The sequence below is a fragment of the Schistocerca serialis genome, chromosome 1 (genome assembly GCF_023864345.2).
Source record: "Schistocerca serialis cubense isolate TAMUIC-IGC-003099 chromosome 1, iqSchSeri2.2, whole genome shotgun sequence".
Lineage (NCBI taxonomy): Eukaryota > Metazoa > Arthropoda > Insecta > Orthoptera > Acrididae > Schistocerca > Schistocerca serialis.
The window spans coordinates 795324783-795343009 of record NC_064638.1 but is presented as its reverse complement, the minus strand read 5'-3'; the positions used below and the strand labels follow the sequence as shown (position 1 = coordinate 795343009).

Here is an 18227-nt window from a genome sequence, read left to right as displayed (position 1 = left end):
ACCACATGTTGATCAAACTTTTGACTTTAAATGGAACGCGTGCGCGCGCGCGCCCACACACACACACACACACACACACACACACACACACACACACACACACACAAGAGAGGAGAGGGAGAGAGGGGGGGTAGAGGGAGAGAGGGGGGTAGAGGGAGAGAGGGGGGGGAGAGGGATGGGGGCGAGAGAGAGAGAGAGAGAGAGAGAGAGAGAGAGAGAGAGAGAGAGAGAGATGGGGGGGATATTTACTAAAAAGCAGATGCATTACATAAGAAATTTAATTGACAAGATATGTACACTTCAGTCTGTATAATGGAGTCAGAAATTGTAGAAGTCAATCCTGCCTGCATCATAACCACATTATTTTACACACTGAATGCAGAATCTTGGTAAATATTTTGTTTTCAACTTCTGAAGTGGCGCAATGTGATGAACAGAAAAAATAAAGACAACACATACCACATAAAAAAACATATATTCACAAACATAACAAAACAAGGTGTAGCTACAGTTGTGTACACAAACATGTGATGGCTGATGCACATTAATTCCACAACTTGAATAAATTAAAATATTCAATATAAATATCTTACATTATGTACACCATTGATAACAGTGAAGTACAGTAAGTAATCTTATGAAGAAATACTGAGATGTTGATCAATGAAATCACAGAAGTTGCACAACAACATTAAGTCCATATTTGTATGTCATTTGTATGGAGGTAATCAATTAATTCAGTTCATTACAGTTAAACAGTTTACTGAAACACCAGTTCATTGTGTTTTTAATTATTATTTCCACGCCAGCTTCAGAGCCTTTCTTGATGCCAGCTTCTTTGTCACATATGACGCTACAGCCAGCCCTAACAGAACTGCAGTGATAAGTAAATGATCAAAATCTTCCTTCAGAAGATCAAATGTTTTCGAAGGAGCAACACGAGTGTAAAACAAATCTGAAATAATAAAATAATTTCATAAACAAAAAATACCAGCTACATTTACTATCAAAAGATTTCATTATTTAACATATTTATACTTTGTTCAAGTGTAATTTGCTAATTAGTGCATACCTAGCCCATATGCTAATATAAGGCAAGTTGATTCAAGGCCACTTGGAGCAGTGTGGATGCCCCTTATTCTTTGGAGTGTTTGATTATAATTGATGATAGCATCTGGTGGAATAGGTAGTTCGGGCATATATGGAATGACGCCTTCTTCCCTCATTTCTGAAGTAACAGTGACAGGTCGGCGAGGATCAACAAACAACCATGGCAGTTCCAGAATTCCACCAGTAGCTAAAGCAACTGAGTGAAATAACTTTCAGTGAGTAAATTTTATACACAATACATGAGCTTCCTTTATTTGTTGAGTAAATTAGGTTTACACATATAAAATAAAATGACTAACCTAGAATATGTTTGCTGGTGATGCCTTTTTCAGTTATTGTCTCTTTCAGTGCTTCAATATTACCCGGTAAAATATATGCTTGCCTGTCCACAATTGGTTGAATTGGAGCAGACAGAGATGAGAATGCTGAAAATTATGATTAGCACTTTTTAAATCCTCTAAATAAACACATAACAACAAACCAATTTGAAACAGTTTCCACTCATCATTAAATAAGTGACTAACAAATTAGTTGATAGTGTCTATGCCAACAGAATCTACTGTCACAATAAAAATGAAATCATTTTGTTCTTGTAACTTAAGAAGGAACAAATTTTCTGATAATGATGCATAATATGACAAAAATCAAACTGTAAGCTAGGCTGTGTAGTGAAATTTGGCATTAATGGGCTACGACAGCAGATGAACAATGTGAGTGCTTTCGCTAACAGTGCATCATCATCATCTGCAGCACCCCTCTTTGGCTCGTTGGCAGTGTGGCTCAATATTTCTGCAGCGGACTTCCAATGATTTTTGAGTCCAATTCATATCAGGTTGCTGCACTACACTGGATAAAAGCAGGCACGCACAATATCGGTTGGACTTTAGATGAACGGAAAAGTACGGCCTGGTTCAATGAGCCCCAATTTCAGTTGGTAAGAGCTGATGGTTAGGTTTGAGTGTGGCACAGATCCCACAAAGCCATGGATCCAAGTTGTCAACAAGGCTGCTTGGAGACCACTTGCAGCCAATCATGGATTTCTTGTTCTCAAACAGTGATGGAATTGTCACGGGCCACAATTTTTGTGACTGGTTTGAAGAACATTCTGAGCAATTGAGAAAATAATGTGGCCTCCAAGATGGCCTAACACGAACCCCACCGAACATTTATCGGACATAACAGAAGTCATTCTGTGCACAACATCCTGCACCAGCAACATTTTAGCATTTACGCATGGCTATAAAGGCAGTGTGGCTCAATATTTCTGCAGCGGACTTCCAATGATTTTTGAGTCCAATTCATATCAGGTTGCTGCACTACACTGGATAAAAGCAGGTATGCACAATATTAGGACATATTCCGTGACTTTTGTCACTCAATGTATACTTAACACAGCAAGTCTTTTTATCAGATTTTCACTAATTATACAAAGCTGTGTAACAAACTGAAAAGTGGCAAATTAATAACAAATGGAATGGAAATAGACAACAATCATACAGAGGTTTTACAAACCTGCCTTTGTGACTACAGGCACTAAAAAGTGCATTTACTTTACCACACAAATATCATTTATTCATTTTAAAACATTGCCAGTGGTCTGGAATCAACCACATTTACAATCTCTCTCTCTTTTTCCTTTCCAAAAGCGAATGAAGTGCGACTATTTTACTTACTGCACTTTTGTTTGATTTATGCTTACATCTACAAATGCACTTCAGTGGTTATTTTGGTCTAGTTTCACTCTGGCTTGTATCACTACATATTCCTGACATAAAACATTGCATCACTAATGTTCGAGGTGCATTCAAGTTCTAAGGCCTCCAATTTTTTTTCTAATTAACTACTCACCCGAAATTGATGAAACTGGCATTACTTCTCAACGTAATCGCCCTGCAGACGTACACATTTTTCACAATGCTGACGCCATGATTCCATGGCAGCGGCGAAGGCTTCTTTAGGAGTCTGTTTTGACCACTGGAAAATCGCTGAGGCAATAGCAGCACGGCTGGTCAATGTCGGGCCATGGAGAGTGTCTTTCATTGTTGGAAAAAGCCAAAAGTCACTAGGAGCCAGGTCAGGTGAGTAGGGAGCATGAGGAATCACTTCAAAGTTGTTATCACGAAGAAACTGTTGCGTAACGTTAGCTCGATGTGCGGGTGCGTTGTCTTGGTGAAACAGCACACGCGCAGCCCTTCCCGGACGTTTTTGTTGCAGTGCAGGAAGGAATTTGTTCTTCAAAACATTTTCGTAGGATGCACCTGTTACTGTAGTGCCCTTTGGAACGCAATGGGTAAGGATTACGCCCTCGCTGTCCCAGAACATGGACACCATCATTTTTTCAGCACTGGCGGTTACCCGAAATATTTTTGGTGGCGGTGAATCTGTGTGCTTTCATTGAGCTGACTGGCACTTTGTTTCTGGATTGAAAAATGGCATCCACATCTCATCCATTGTCACAACCGACGAAAAGAAAGTCCCATTCATGCTGTCGTTGCGCGTCAACATTGCTTGGCAACATGCCACACGGGCAGCCATGTGGTCGTCCGTCAGCATTCGTGGCACCCACCTGGATGACACTTTTCGCATTTTCAGGTCGTCATGCAAGATTGTGTGCACAGAACCCACAGAAATGTCAACTCTGGAGGCGATCTGTTCAACAGTCATTTTGCGATCCCCCAAAACAATTCTCTCCACTTTCTCGATCATGTCGTCAGACCGGCTTGTGCGAGCCCGAGGTTGTTTCGGTTTGTTGTCACACGATGTTCTGCCTTCATTAAACTGTCGCACCCACGAACTCACTTTCGACACATCCATAACTCCATCACCACATGTCTCCTTCAACCGTCGATGAATTTCAGTTGGTTTCACACCACGCAAATTCAGAAAATGAATGATTGCACACTGTTTAAGTATGGAAAACGTAGCCATTTTAAGTATTTAAAACAGTTCTCATTCTCGCCACTGGCGGTAAAAATCCATCTGCCATACGGTGCTGCCATCTCCGGGACGTATTGACAATGAACGCGGCCTCATTTTAAAACAATGCGCATGTTTCTATCTCTTTCCAGCCCGGAGAAAAAAAATTGGAGGCCTTAGAACTTGAATGCACCTTGTATAGTAATCTGACTAAAGGTATTTCTTTGTACTTAGCATGTGTAGGGTTGCCAACTTATCTGCTAGATTTGTTTATACTTTATCTCAGACACATTATTTTTATTTGTGTTTATATAATTACGTAAATGGTATGAAGAGGTACTGTAGGAGTTAATCATTTAGATAGAATAGGTTTGAGGAGGTAGGGATGGGAGTTGTGTGTTCAATGATTTTGTATAGTGTTTCATTCTCAATATTTATTTGGCCGTTAAGCAATTGTTTACTGTGTGATAGTACTTTGGTACATATGGTAATCTTCTTGAAATGCAAGACAATGTGTCTTTCTATTGATTATCTATTGTGCTTGGTCTGCAATATTACAGTTCAAGGAGACCTGCAAATTTTGAGTGGTTTGTACTGCGTTTCCACGCCCTGTTGTGGTCTGTATACCTTGTGTCAAATGCTTTGCCAGTCATATCAAAGTAAATTCTTTATCAGTCTCTGCAACTGATCTGGTAGATACAAGATTGTTGGTGACTGTCTGGTTTTGATTTTGGTTTTATGAATGTGTTTCTGTATTGCGTTCATGATTTTTATGCAAATAATCATAACCTGCTTATTGGATTTATAACCTATTCTGCATGTGAGTTGAATGTCGTAGCCCATCACTCTAAAATGTAAAAGAAGTTAAATATTTATGCCCTCACAACCAGTTTTGTTTAGTACTTACGCTGATCAGCCACCTTTGGCGTGGATTACAGTGGCGACGTGTCGTGGCTGGAAAGCAATGAGGTGTTGGTAGGTTGCTGTAGGGACTTGGCACCACATCTGCATGCACACATCATCTAATTCATGCATATTCCAAGGAGTGGGGCAATGAGCTATGACGCCACGTTCAATCACATCCCAGGTGTGTTCGATCAGGTTAAGATCGGAATGAAATTTTCACTCTGCAGCGGAGTGTGTGCTGAAATGAAACTTCCTGGCATATTAAAACTGTGTGCCAGACCAAGACTCAAACTCAGGATGTTTGCCTTATGCGGGCAAGTGCTCTACCAGCTGAGCTATCCAAGCATGACTCACGACCCATCCTCACAGGTGGTAGAGCACTTGCCTGCATAAGGCAAACATCCTGAGTTTGAGTCTCGGTCCAGCACACAGTTTTAATCTGCCAGGAAGTTTCATATCAACACAAGCTCCGCTGCAGAGTGAAAATTTCATTTTGGAAACATACCCCAGGCAGTGGCTAAGCCATGTCTCTGCACTATCCTTTCATCCAGAAGTGCTAGTTCTGCTAGGTCTGCAGGAGAGCTTTGTGAAGTTTGGAAGGTAGGAGATGAGATACTGGTGGAATTAAAGCTGTGAGAATGGGTCGTGAGTCGTGCTTGGGTAGCTCAGACGGTAGAGCACTTGCCCACAAAAGGCAAAGGTCCTGAGTTCGAGTCTCGGTCTGGTACACAGTTTTAATCTGCCAGGAAGTTTCGGGTTCAGATCTGGTGAGTTGCAGGGCCAGCACATCAATTGGAACTCACCACTGTGTTTCTCGAACCACTCCATCACACTTCTGGCCTTGTGAGAAGGCGCATTATCTTGCTGAAAAGTGCCACTGCCATTGGGAAACATGATTGTCATGAAAGGGTGTATGTGGTCAGCTACCACAACCTTGGCTGTGACGGTGCCTTGCATGAGCTCCATTAGACCCATGGATGCCCATGTGTATGTTCCCTGGGACCGATGACCACAGCAGTTTGGTCCCTTAGGAACTCACACATGTTTGTATGTTCCCTAGAGCATAATGGGATTGCCACCAGTACAGGTTACAGGTGCCAAGGACCTGTTCCCCTGGAAGACGAGGGACTCACGCCCTCCCTTCAGCAAATGATGAAGGCTTTGGGATTCATCAGACCATTCAATGTTCTGCCACAGTGCCAATGTCCAGTGCCAATGGTCACATGCCCATTTCAGTCATGGTTGCCAATGTTGTGATATTAACATTGGCACATGCATGGGACATTGGTTGCAGAGGCCCATCGTTATGTGTGTTGCTGCACTGTGTGTTCAGACACACTTGTACTCTGCCCAACATTTAAGTCTGATGTTCATTCCACCACAGTTTGCTGCCTGTCCCATTTTACTCAATTGCCCAGCCTATGACATTTGAAACCCTAATGAGGAATTGCTGCCCACCCACATGTCATCTGTATGTGGTTTATCTTGGTTTGACATGTGTAGAAGACACTCATCACAGCAGTCCTCGAATGTGTGATAAGCCGTGCCATTTCAGAAATGCTCGTGCCACGCAAGCCTCTGGACCATCACAATTTGCTCTTGTTCAAACTCAGATAGATCGTGCCTTCCCCATTCCACATGCGGACAGCACGTTTACTGGTACTACACGCACAGTGCATGTGTCTGACTAGCAGTCATTCCCTGCCAGGTGATGCTGCCATCGTCTGGATGGCTTTATATTGATAGTAGGTCAATGGTCACAATGTTCTGGATAATCAGTGTGTTCCTGTATTCTCAGTGTGTCTACATGTTTATGCTGGTGTGGTTCAGTTTGTTTAATCTTGAATTCTTTTCTACTTCATTTTTGTATGAAGTTTATCTAATAGGGTTTCTTTGTCCCCATTTTTAATGCTATCTTTTTATAGTGGCTATATCAAAGGTATTTGGGGTTTGTGAGGAAGGGGGATTTTACTGAGTCTGTTCAACAAATGCCTAACTGCAACTTCTCTATGATCCTTTAGGTCATTTGAAGTCACATTTATTTTTGTGGGGTCTGTTATTGTGAGCTGTGACAAAGGTTTGGTTGTGAATGTGCTTTCTTATAAATTATATTCAGATAGTTGAGTTTTTTTCCTTGTTCTCCTTTAACTGTACGTTTAAAGTTCTCACATACTGTATGTACAATCTGTAACTGTTGTATTTTGGCCCAATTTAAGATAATGTAAATAAACATCAATGGTGCAACATTTAGTCATGTTCCACATTAGGAAATGTGTAGTGCTATTAGCCAAAATGAAACAAGGCCAAAACATCAGGGCCAAGCAAAGAATACTTGAAACATGTGCATTCAAATGACACTTTCAGATGCAAGCACACATCAGACAAAAATGCAGTAGTAAAAAAATCGCACTTCAATTACCTCTGACATGAACTGCTTTCTGATCTAGAAACAAATCAAAATTGTAAATCTGTGCGATTTCAAAACAAGATTTACAACACTGTAAACGAGTAAAATGAAATGTGTACATTAGAATAAATACGGAGTTTTAGCAATCACAAAGATGGATTTGAAAAATTTTAAGTTCATCCAGAGTGTAGTGCCTCCCCCTATACCAACGTTATACGCTTGACACTTATGCCTATGTCAGATCTGCAAACAGTCGTACATACACAGTTAATCCTTTGTCTGTCCTACATGTTGTTTGTGCTTAGATGTGGTTTTTCTATTTCCTATTATTGCTGTTGTTTTTGCACCAACTATTACTGCATGCAGATTATACTTTATACCATGTCTATTCACGACCAAGCCATATATAATTGTATGTGGCACATGATTTATGCTACTTACAATGATATGTATCCACATTCATTGTAAGTAATCACTATATGTTCTTGAGAAAATGTACTTCAATCCAGTTGTAGAGACTTCATATTTTTATTTTCATTCAATTCTGGTGTGTTGTTATATTTTGTAGGTGCACTTGAGAATTAGTACACATTCGAAACAGGCTAGTAATGCTGAATGAAATACTCATTTAAAATAACATCCTGGTGGAAACGAGGTCATTACTTACTACAAGACAATAAAAAAGTGGACTGACCCAAAACATTCGACAGTTCCTTCATTTATTAGCTTAGCTTATTTGTAGACGTGACTGTGGTGCTCTAGGGGGTACATTGGTACACTGTGGCACTGAAGGTACTGGGTTCAAGCCCACGAAGGAGTGTGAATTTTTATCGATTCCAATCCCTCCAGTAGGACCAATTTCCATTCTGTCTACTATGAAATTGGGTGCCAGGGATCTTTTCTGTGGGTAAGAGGCAGTTGGCGTGATGGGCTCGTCGCTCTCCTCTTCATAGTGCCAAGGGAGACAAAAGGCTGCTCTCTACCTGCAGTCAGGCCAGAAGCCCATTCATAGGTTGAGTACCCTTGAACTTTGACTATCTAAACATGACTGGACACCCCCATGCCATTATGGAGGGAAAAAAAAAGTTTACAAAACTGGATAACAATTAGAACAACATAAATGGCAATATAATAATGAAGTTTCAATACAATACCTGTTGTATTGCTTTGCACCTTTCCTTCATACAATTCAAGGGTGACAATCTCAGTCCGTCGAGACTTTTCACTGAAGTAACTGTAAAGTACCCAGTTCTCTGAATGTACTACGTACACTGGTTCACGCGCTCTTTTATGGGATGCAGAAAAAACAACTGCACCTGATACAGCATCTACTAAGTAGATGTTCAGTATATCTATAAGAAATAAGAATATAAATAAGTCTTAAATCATTAAGTCAGACCTAGCTACAAATAAATGTATTTCATTGAAACTCACACTTCTGCACAGGATCAAAGCCCTGTGTAGCAACAGCAACAAGATTGGGATTGATGTATTTGTACAGCACACTGCGATCAGCAAGGACACGACCTTGTGAGTGAACTCTCTCCCCAGGATTCTTACCTACGACGGCTATCACTTTCTGTGGACTGTCAATGCAAAGCTTGACCTCCCACACTGCAGTAGCCACAAGACCCTGTAAGTAATATAATTGTAAATTCAGTAACTAACAAAGTGCAAAATCTGCAATAACTTACTACTATGGATGACAATCTATTAAAAAAAATCTATTTGAAAATGCATAAAACATTAAAGTTGTGATCGAAGTAAAGGACTGTATTGTTTTACCGCAGTTTCAGTAAAGCCTATTAGTTGTGACCTAGGATTTGATGTCTTCTAATACTTTATTTGTTTCGATATTTATTTTCTGATACTAATCTGACGATGATTATGTCAACAGCAAATACAATACCTTCCGGTACACACAATGGTTAAGTCAATGATATATAATACAATATAAATGGTCTATGAATGGAAGCTTGAGGAACAACTCAAATTAGTGGCCCAATTACGTGGAAGTTCATTTTCTATTATGTTATGGTGGAAAGCAATACCCTGTTTCCCACCACCTAAGGAATGATGAAACCTGTTGCAATTTTCCGTGTTTCACAATGCTGCAGTTTAGTTAACAGTATAATATGACATACATAGTGCTGAGCAACTTCAATATCTTTTTAGGATGATACAACTTTCTTGAAGGGAACATATTTCGAAACATGACACTGGTGTTTCCATGTTTATGCAAGAAACTGAGATTGTTTAATGTAATTGTATGCTCACTATCATAAGCCAATGCTGAGTGGTTGTTCTCGTTTTACCATGCTCTGTGCAGTCTCTTGTTTCAATAAATCTGTTACCCCCCCCCCCCCCCCCCACCCAACACTGATACACTGTTATCAATAGTTGTCGTCCACACAAAAGTATACATTTTTGCATCCAAGAATTTCCTATTCTACTTCTGAGTCACCAGTAAACCCCCCACCGATTCTTTAAGGAATCAAACTCCCATATTTAAAACATCACATCTCCAGAACTACATGCCATATGATATATTTTTGCAGGTATTTTCAATGATATATGTGGATAGTGTCTGAAAAGTATGTTGTGAATAGAGTTAGTTGTAAAGAAGTGATAAACTAAAATGCTATGCCTGATGCTACTGTTTTACTGTGCAAACTGCAATAATACAGGGAGCAATGAACGTTTTTCCATTCACCATTTTGTGGGGGGGCATCACAATGAAAAAGTTTTTGTTAATGTCTGAAATTATGTATAAAGTTTCTTGGAAGTCATTAAGCACTCTCACCGTAAAGTTCTGGTTGAATATGGTCTGGATATTCGTGCACAATGAGTTATACCTTATACTGCTTCTAGTCATACACACAGTTTCTAACTGTAATATTTGACTTGTTGAGTTAAACCTTTAATGTAACACAAATAGATTATGACAGAATACTAAAGTCTTAAATTTGGTCAATAACTGTATGAAATATTGAAAATCAAATTTTTGTTGCCCCTGGAACCCGTTAGACATTGGCAGTGGGGCGCAAGCTAGAATAGCAGTGGCAACATAAGCTACTTTGCCGCACTACCCATGCTTAGGAGCTCGCTTCTATCATGAAAATCTGAAATCCTCATTTACAAAACAAATGACTGGTTGTTATGTACGGTGCTGACGCGTGGGATGTGATTGCAAATGAGAAAAAACTCCTTAGCATTTGGAAGAGAAAGGTTTTGCCTAAGATGTATGGCCAGATATACGAGCAAGAAGGTTGGCACATCCGTATGAAACCTGAACTAGGACAACTTTTTGAAAAGTCTGACTCTGTCATCACCATTAAAATAAGAAGACTGTGGAGGGCAGGACATGGGGTCAGTATGGAGGAAGACAGAACATGTAAGAGGATTTTTAATGGCAAAGCTGGAGGCAGATGATGGAAAGGACATCCCAGAAAGAGATGAGTGGATGGAATTGAAAGAGACATGAAAAAGCTGGGTATCAGAGAACAGAGACAGAAACCCATGGACCAGATAGAGTGGCAGGATACTGAGATACAGGCCAAGGCCCTTCATGGGCTGTAGTGCTGAGGAGCCTCTAGATAGCCAACCTGATACTGGAAATGGGTGACCATGCTCTAGACTTGTCGCTTATGAATGTGTCAGATCTTCATTCTCTTATTCGGATTCCATTTGTGCTGGAGTAGTATACGTATGAATTGTCTGTTCATCGAGTAGTATACGTATGAATTGTCTGTTCATCCATGATTTCAGAAATTTTGATAAAATCTGGAGGAACACCATTCTCATTTTTATGAATTTTTCAAATTTTTGTTGAACTTGTTTCAATACACAAAATCAAAAACCTTCAAAATTATTCACCAATTCAATGAGATTTTTCTGAAAATGATGTACTCACAGTTTGCGGTATTAAGCATTTTTAGTCTGTTGAATGTGGAGGGTTTTGGGACATTTTGGTGCTTCATAGGCACACTTGTTCAAATTAATGGAAAGTGACATCAAGCGATTACTGTAATTTCTTGACTGATGAAACATGAACACGAAGCCTTGCCTTGTGACTATATAAAATGTCACTATTCCTATAACAGAGGAGCCCCTTCACATAGATAGTATAACTGTAACACCATTTGCACTGTTAAAGACAAATAAACAGTTTTTCACCTAAGAGAGAATATATTCAAAGAATGCTTTAGTGTTGCACAATTTCAAGAAAATGTATATAATCGAGATATATATGCAATCTATGTATGATTATGAAATACCGATTTTTTATAAAAAATATTTATTCCGAGTAAGGATGTGAACGCAAAGTCGAGTCCACAAATCCAGAGTACACTGATTTCATCACTTGCCCACTTGAGGGCACTACCAACCTGTATAGTCATTAGGACTTGAGTGACAAAAAACTTCTGTCATTTTTCAATAAACTATAGTGTGTCACACCAAAACCCAACTAATAAATGTCTGTTTTCCCAATTAAGAACAATCTGAGCAAAATTTCATCCAAATCTGCCAAATTTCCAGTCTCCCTATGTAAGTATATGGTGAATATACGATGTACCAAACTTCCCTGTAGTACAAAACATGGGAGCGTGGCAAGGTAATTCCCAACATGTTAGTGACAACTACTGCTTTGATTTCTTTGCCATTTGTCAATAAATGACCGATCATCTACCTTCTCATGTAAATCAGTTCTGCAAGAAACCTATGCTCTCCACAGTGAATGAGATTCTGATCCATCTATAGAAAATCCACAATACAGTATAATGTTTGATGCTGATGCAGAAGGAACTGTACGGAAAGAACAAAATGGCAGTGGATAAGGAAAGATCATGCTGGTGTGCTCCCTAAGCAGAAAGGTACATGGTTGGCTACAAGAATGCACACAGGAAAATTAAGTAAAGCAGAAGGTGGAAGTCCAGAGTAGAGGAAAGAACTAAGGAAAGGCTAAATGGGTGAGCTAGGCCGGAGTAAAAAGTAACTGGTGGTGTGCAGGGGAGGTGAGGGAGCAAGAGAGTGAAACAAGATGAAAACTGGAGAGGGGGACGGACCAAATGGTATGTGCTATGAAGCAGGAGTTGAAGAAAATGACATTGCATTCCTCTCTACTCTTTGCTTTGCATTGCTCTTTGATACAGTTTATCACTGAGCATACATCCATGTTGCTTGTTGTTTATGCTGTGCGGAGGTTGCAGTATATTTTGTAGATGATGTGGATGTTGTCAAAGGTGGTCCTGTCTTTAATGGCATAGGAAATTTCAGTGGCAGAGCTAGAATAGGTAGTGGTGGGTGGATGTGTAAGAAAGATCTTGGACCTGAAACATTGACAGGAACATGATCAAAAGGAGTCGGGAGAAGAGAGTCGTAGGGACAAACAAGGACATTGTGCAGGCTGAGTGAGCAGTGGAACAGCAGTCAATGTGGTATGGAGGGTATTCTTCATTTCAGAGTTTGAAATGAGTTAGTCCTAAGCCTAGTGGAAAGCCAGTTCTAGGTTATATGGAATGAAGAAGAAGCCACTCCTTTGTGGCCAGTCATCTAGTGTGCAAGGAGAGCTGGTTATGTGGATAAAAGGCACAAAGTGATCTGTTTCTGGAAAAGATCTGGAGGGTAGCTTCTGTCTGCGAAGGCTTCAATAACCTTCAGTCTGTTGGGTGTGGGACTGGCTGCTGCTACTGCTGCGGCAGCAGACAGTTTTTGTAATGGAAAGGATGGTTTCTGTGGAAATGGAGGCTCTACCAAATCTGCTTTGTATCCCATACTGATGGGCAATACTGAAGTATTGGCTGAGCATGAGTTTTGTAAGCTACCTTCATTTCTGGTGGACAACATTTTCCGAGGATTCTTTCAATAAATCTGTCTGGCATCTGCCTTTCTTGTGATTAGTTTTATGCAGTTGTTCCACTCTAAATTGATCTGTATGCATACTCCTATGTATGTTATGGAATTAATTGCTTCCAGTGATTGGTCTGCAAACAAGTAATCATACAATAAAGTGTCTTTTTGTCTATGTATCTGAAATAAATACAATTTGTTTATGTGGAGGGTCAACTGCCACTCCCTCTGCCAAGCACTGTGCAGGTCTTGCTGCAATAGACTCCCTTGGGGTAGGCTCAAAGTTTCTTTTAGGTCTGAAGAGTTCTCTCCATTCAGAATGACATGCTACGTTCCATTTGTGAGAAAACTTCAGTTCTGTTACACAATTGATCTGATAATCTGTAAGCTCAAAGGTTGCTCATTAGGCAGTGCTGAAGAACAGTATCGAATGCCTTACGGAAGTCAACAAGCATGGCACCAGTATCTACTGCTTTCTTGGTCTCATGGACAAATAGTGTGAGCTGGGTTCCACACGATCATCATTTTTGGATCCCACATTGATTCCAACAGAGGAGGTTTCTGATGTCCATAAATCTTACAATACACGACCATGAAACATGTCTTAAAATTCTGTAATATACTCACATCAGAGATGTAACCTACATTTTTATGCCTGTTCAACAACCTTTCTTGAAAATAAAGTGACCTGGGCTTTTTTCCTGATCATTAGGAACACTTCAGTCCTCCTGTGCTTTTTTCTGATTATTAAAAACACACTAGTCTTTCAGAGATCTACAGTACACAGCTGCTACAAGAGGGGCAAGCTCTTTCGCATCTCTGTGTGGAATTGAACTGGTATCCTTTCAGGTCCAGAGGCCTTTCCTCTGTTGAGCAATTTCAGTTGTTTTTCTATTCCATGGTCACTTTATTTTGACATCTGTCACTTAGTCATTTGTGTGTTATCTTTATCTGTGAAACAGCTTTGGAAAAAGGGGTTCAGTATTTTGACCATTTCTATCTCATCCTCTGCTTCAATGCCATTTGGTCTTAAGAGTGTTTGACAGGTGGCTTTGTTCCATTTACTGTTTTAAAATAAGACAATGGCTTCTTAGGATTTCCTCTAAGTTCGGTAGATAGAATTTTACATTTGAATTTGTTGGACGCTTCACAGACAGGACTTCTTATGCTAATTTTGGCTTTGTTTAGCTTTTGTTTTTCTGTAACGCTACGACTATGTTTATATTTGCTGTGAAGTCTGCTTTGCTTCTGTAGCAGTTTTGTACAGCTACACGGGTGTTTTCCAGCCCTCACAGGGTTGCTTGGCATGTATCTGTCTAAAGTGTATTGTACAATGCTCTTAAATTTTATTCATTGAAACTCAGCCTTGTTAGCACTGTAGATGAAATTTTCACACTGACCACTCAAGTATTCTGTAATCTGTTTCTTGTCTCTCTTACTATGCAGAAAGATCTGCCTACCTTACTCTTTTATTCCTATTTACAGCTGTTTTCAGTGAAGTTACTGTTTATGAATGAGGCTAGTTACAGGAACTTTCCATACACATTCCTACTGTTAACTAATACTTTATTTAAAATTTCTTTCTCTGAACTGCTATGAGAATGCTATCCTGCATGGCATAAAACGGTGTCTTATCAGGCCTGTGGAGGGATTTCTCTATCCTAAAAAACAGACACGTGCATGCCACACATACTCTGTCCCAGTAACTGCTTCATGCATGTAGTGTACACCTGACCTATTAAGTTGGCTCCTAGAAGTCTCTACCAAAGAGAGGAGGTTGAGAAATCTGCGTCCAAAATAGTCACAAAATCTTATAAAAGACATCATATTTACACCAGTGGCTGTAACGCTTTCTTTATTTCACGAGTGCAATTTCGGCCTTAGGCCATTATCAAGTGCACTTGAGAATGGCCTAAGGCCGTAATTGCACTCGTGAAATAAAGAAAGTGTTACAGTCACTAGCATAAATATGATGTCTTTTATAACGTTCTACATGACTGTGAATCCCAGGTATAAAAAGTTAATCAGTCACAGAATCGTCTGGGCCTCTGCTTTAAGTCTTCCACACAGCTCCAAATCAGTGGACCACAATCAGTTGTGGAAATGACACTGCAAAGTGATAGTTATACTTTCACTGCCACAGACGAGATTAGCTGCCTGTAGAAATTGAAGATGGTGTCTGAACCCAGACAGCAGGCACCATATGCATCAACACGAGCCATAATTTACAGATGGTTGCACCCAGCATGCTTGGTCACTGCCAGCAGAGCCGCCTCCACATCTTGGGCAAGATTTCCGAGTGAGAAAATGAGTTGACATTGGCCTTTCTTTCCCAACCTGCCTGCCTGAGACAATCTGTCACCTGCCTAACATAGGAGCTCCCAATGACAAGCAGTTCCACACTCTGTGTTTGCCTAGAACTTTCAGCAAGATTGGCCACAGGTTTAATAGGCAAAATGTCTCACACTGTCTCAGATGTATATCCACCATTAGGCAGTAGTGGCTTGAGCAAAATTTTACCAGTATGCTACAATGTGGTGGCCTATAGCCTATTGACTTACAAGGTTAATACTTGTAACTGACTTGAATATATTAATTTTAAGCATGTCAACTGAACTGTTTAAATATATTTAAATTTTATAGTTAGCATTTTGACACTGTGAAGAAAAATTGTCAGTCCAAGCCAATAGGCTACAGAAGTGATGTGTGTACTGTTGCTCGAAAATCCATCATGTTGTTGTTGTGGTCTTCAGTCCTGAGACTGGTTTGATGCAGCTCTCCATGCTACTCTATCCTGTGCAAGCTTCTTCATCTCCCAGTAACTACTGCAACCTACATCCTTCTGAATCTGCTTAGTGTATTCATCTCTTGGTCTCCCTCTACGATTTTTACCCTCCACACTGCCCTCCAATACTAAATTGGTGATCCCTTGATGCCTCAGAACATGTTCTACCAACCGATCCCTTCTTCTGGTCAAGTTGTGCCACAAACTTCTCTTCTCCCCAATCCTATTCAATACTTCCTCATTAGTTATGTGATCTACCCATCTAATCTTCAGCATTCTTCTGTAGCACCACATTTCGAAAGCTTCTATTCTCTTCTTGTCCAAACTATTTATCGTCCATGTTTCACTTCCATACATGGCTACACTCCATACAAATACTTTCAGAAACGACTTCCTGACACTTAAATCTATACTCGATGTTAACAAATTTCTCTTCTTCAGAAAAGCTTTCCTTGCCATTGCCAGTCTACATTTTATATTCTGTCTACTTCGACCATCATCAGTTATTTTGCTCCCCAAATAGCAAAACTCCTTTACTACTTTAAGTGTCTCATTTCCTAATCTAATTCCCTCAGCATCACCCGACTTAATTAGACTACATTCCATTATCTTTGTTTTGCTTTTGTTGATGTTCATCTTATATCCTCCTTTCAAGACACTGTCCATTCCATTCAACTGCTCTTCCAAGTCCTTTGCTGCCTCTGACAGAATTACAATGTCATCGGCGAACCTCAAAGTTTTTATTTCTTCTCCATGAATTTTAATACCTACTCCGAATTTTTCTTTTGTTTCCTTTACTGCTTGCTCAATATACAGATTGAACAACATCGGGGAGAGGCTACAACCCTGTCTTACTCCCTTCCCAACCACTGCTTCCCTTTCATGTCCCTTGACTCTTATAACTGCCATCTGGTTTCTGTACGAATTGTAAATAGCCTTTCGCTCCCTGTATTTTACCCCTGCCACCTTTAGAATTTGAAAGAGAGTATTCCAGTCAACATTGTCAAAAGCTTTCTCTAAGTCTACAAATGCTAGAAATGTAGGTTTGCCTTTCCTTAATCTTTCTTCAAAGGTAAGTCGTAAGGTCAGTATTGCCTCATGTGTTCCAGTGTTTCTACGGAATCCAAACTGATCTTCCCCGAGGTTGGCTTCTACTAGTTTTTCCATTTGTCTGTAAAGAATTCGTGTTAGTATTTTGCAGCTGTGACTTATTAAACTGATAGTTCGGTAATTTTCACATCTGTCAACACCTGCTGTCTTTGGGATTGGAATTATTATATTCTTCTTGAAGTCTGAGGGTATTTCGCCTGTTTCATACATCTTGCTCACCAGATGGTAGAGTTTTGTCAGGACTGGCTCTCCCAAGGCCGTCAGTAGTTCCAATGGAATGTTGTCTACTCCGGGGGCCTTGTTTCGACTCAGGTTTTCAGTGCTCTGTCAAACTCTTCACGCAGTATCACATCTCCCATTTCATCTTCATCTACATCCTCTTCCATTTCCAGAATATTGTCCTCAAGTACATCGCTCTTGTATAGACCTTCTATATACTCCTTCCACCTTTCTGCTTTCCCTTCTTTGCTTAGAACTGGGTTTCCATCTGAGCTCTTGATATTCATACAAGTCGTTCTCTTATCTCCAAAGGACTCTTTAATTTTCCTGTAGGCAGTATCTATCTTACCCCTAGTGAGATAGGCCTCTACATCCTTACATTTGTCCTCTAGCCATCCCTGCTTAGGCATTTTGCACTTTCTGTCGATCTCATTTTTGAGACGTTTGTATTCCTTTTCGCCTGCTTCATTTACTGCATTTTTATATTTTCTTCTTTCATCAATTAAATTCAATATTTCTTCTGTTACCCAAGGATTTCTACTAGACCTCGTCTTTTTACCTACTTGATCCTCTGCTGCCTTCGCTACTTCTTCCCTCAAAGCTACCCATTCTTCTTCTACTGTATTTCTTTCCCCCATTCCTGTCAATTGTTCCCTTATGCTCTCCCTGAAACTCTGTACAACCTCTGGATCTTTCAGTTTATCGAGGTCCCATCTCCTTAAATTCCCACCTTTTTGCAGTTTCTTCAGTTTTAATCTTCAATAGATTGTGGTCAGAGTCCACATCTGCCTCTGGAAATGTCTTACAATTTAAAACCTGGTTCATAAATCTCTGTCTTACCATTATATAATCTATCTGATACCTTTTAGTATCTCCAGGGTTCTTCCATGTATACAACCTTCTTTCATGATTCTTAAACCAAGT

The 18227-nt window shown here is 40.0% G+C and overlaps 1 protein-coding gene across 2 annotated transcripts in view; it reads right to left on the bottom strand.

The window, feature by feature from the left end:
- Positions 1-260: 260 nt before the first annotated feature.
- The window catches only part of LOC126483753 (ER membrane protein complex subunit 1), a 129244-nt gene continuing 111277 nt past the window's right edge, over positions 261-18227 (bottom strand). For both annotated transcript variants that reach the window (XM_050106900.1, XM_050106908.1), the window contains 5 exons: positions 8774-8972; positions 8494-8691; positions 1410-1535; positions 1073-1306; positions 261-955 (listed from right to left, as the gene is read on the bottom strand). In XM_050106900.1, coding sequence (XP_049962857.1) covers positions 795-955; positions 1073-1306; positions 1410-1535; positions 8494-8691; positions 8774-8972 — 918 coding nt within the window. In that variant the 3' untranslated portion in view covers positions 261-794. The remainder of the gene's footprint in view (positions 956-1072; positions 1307-1409; positions 1536-8493; positions 8692-8773; positions 8973-18227) is intronic.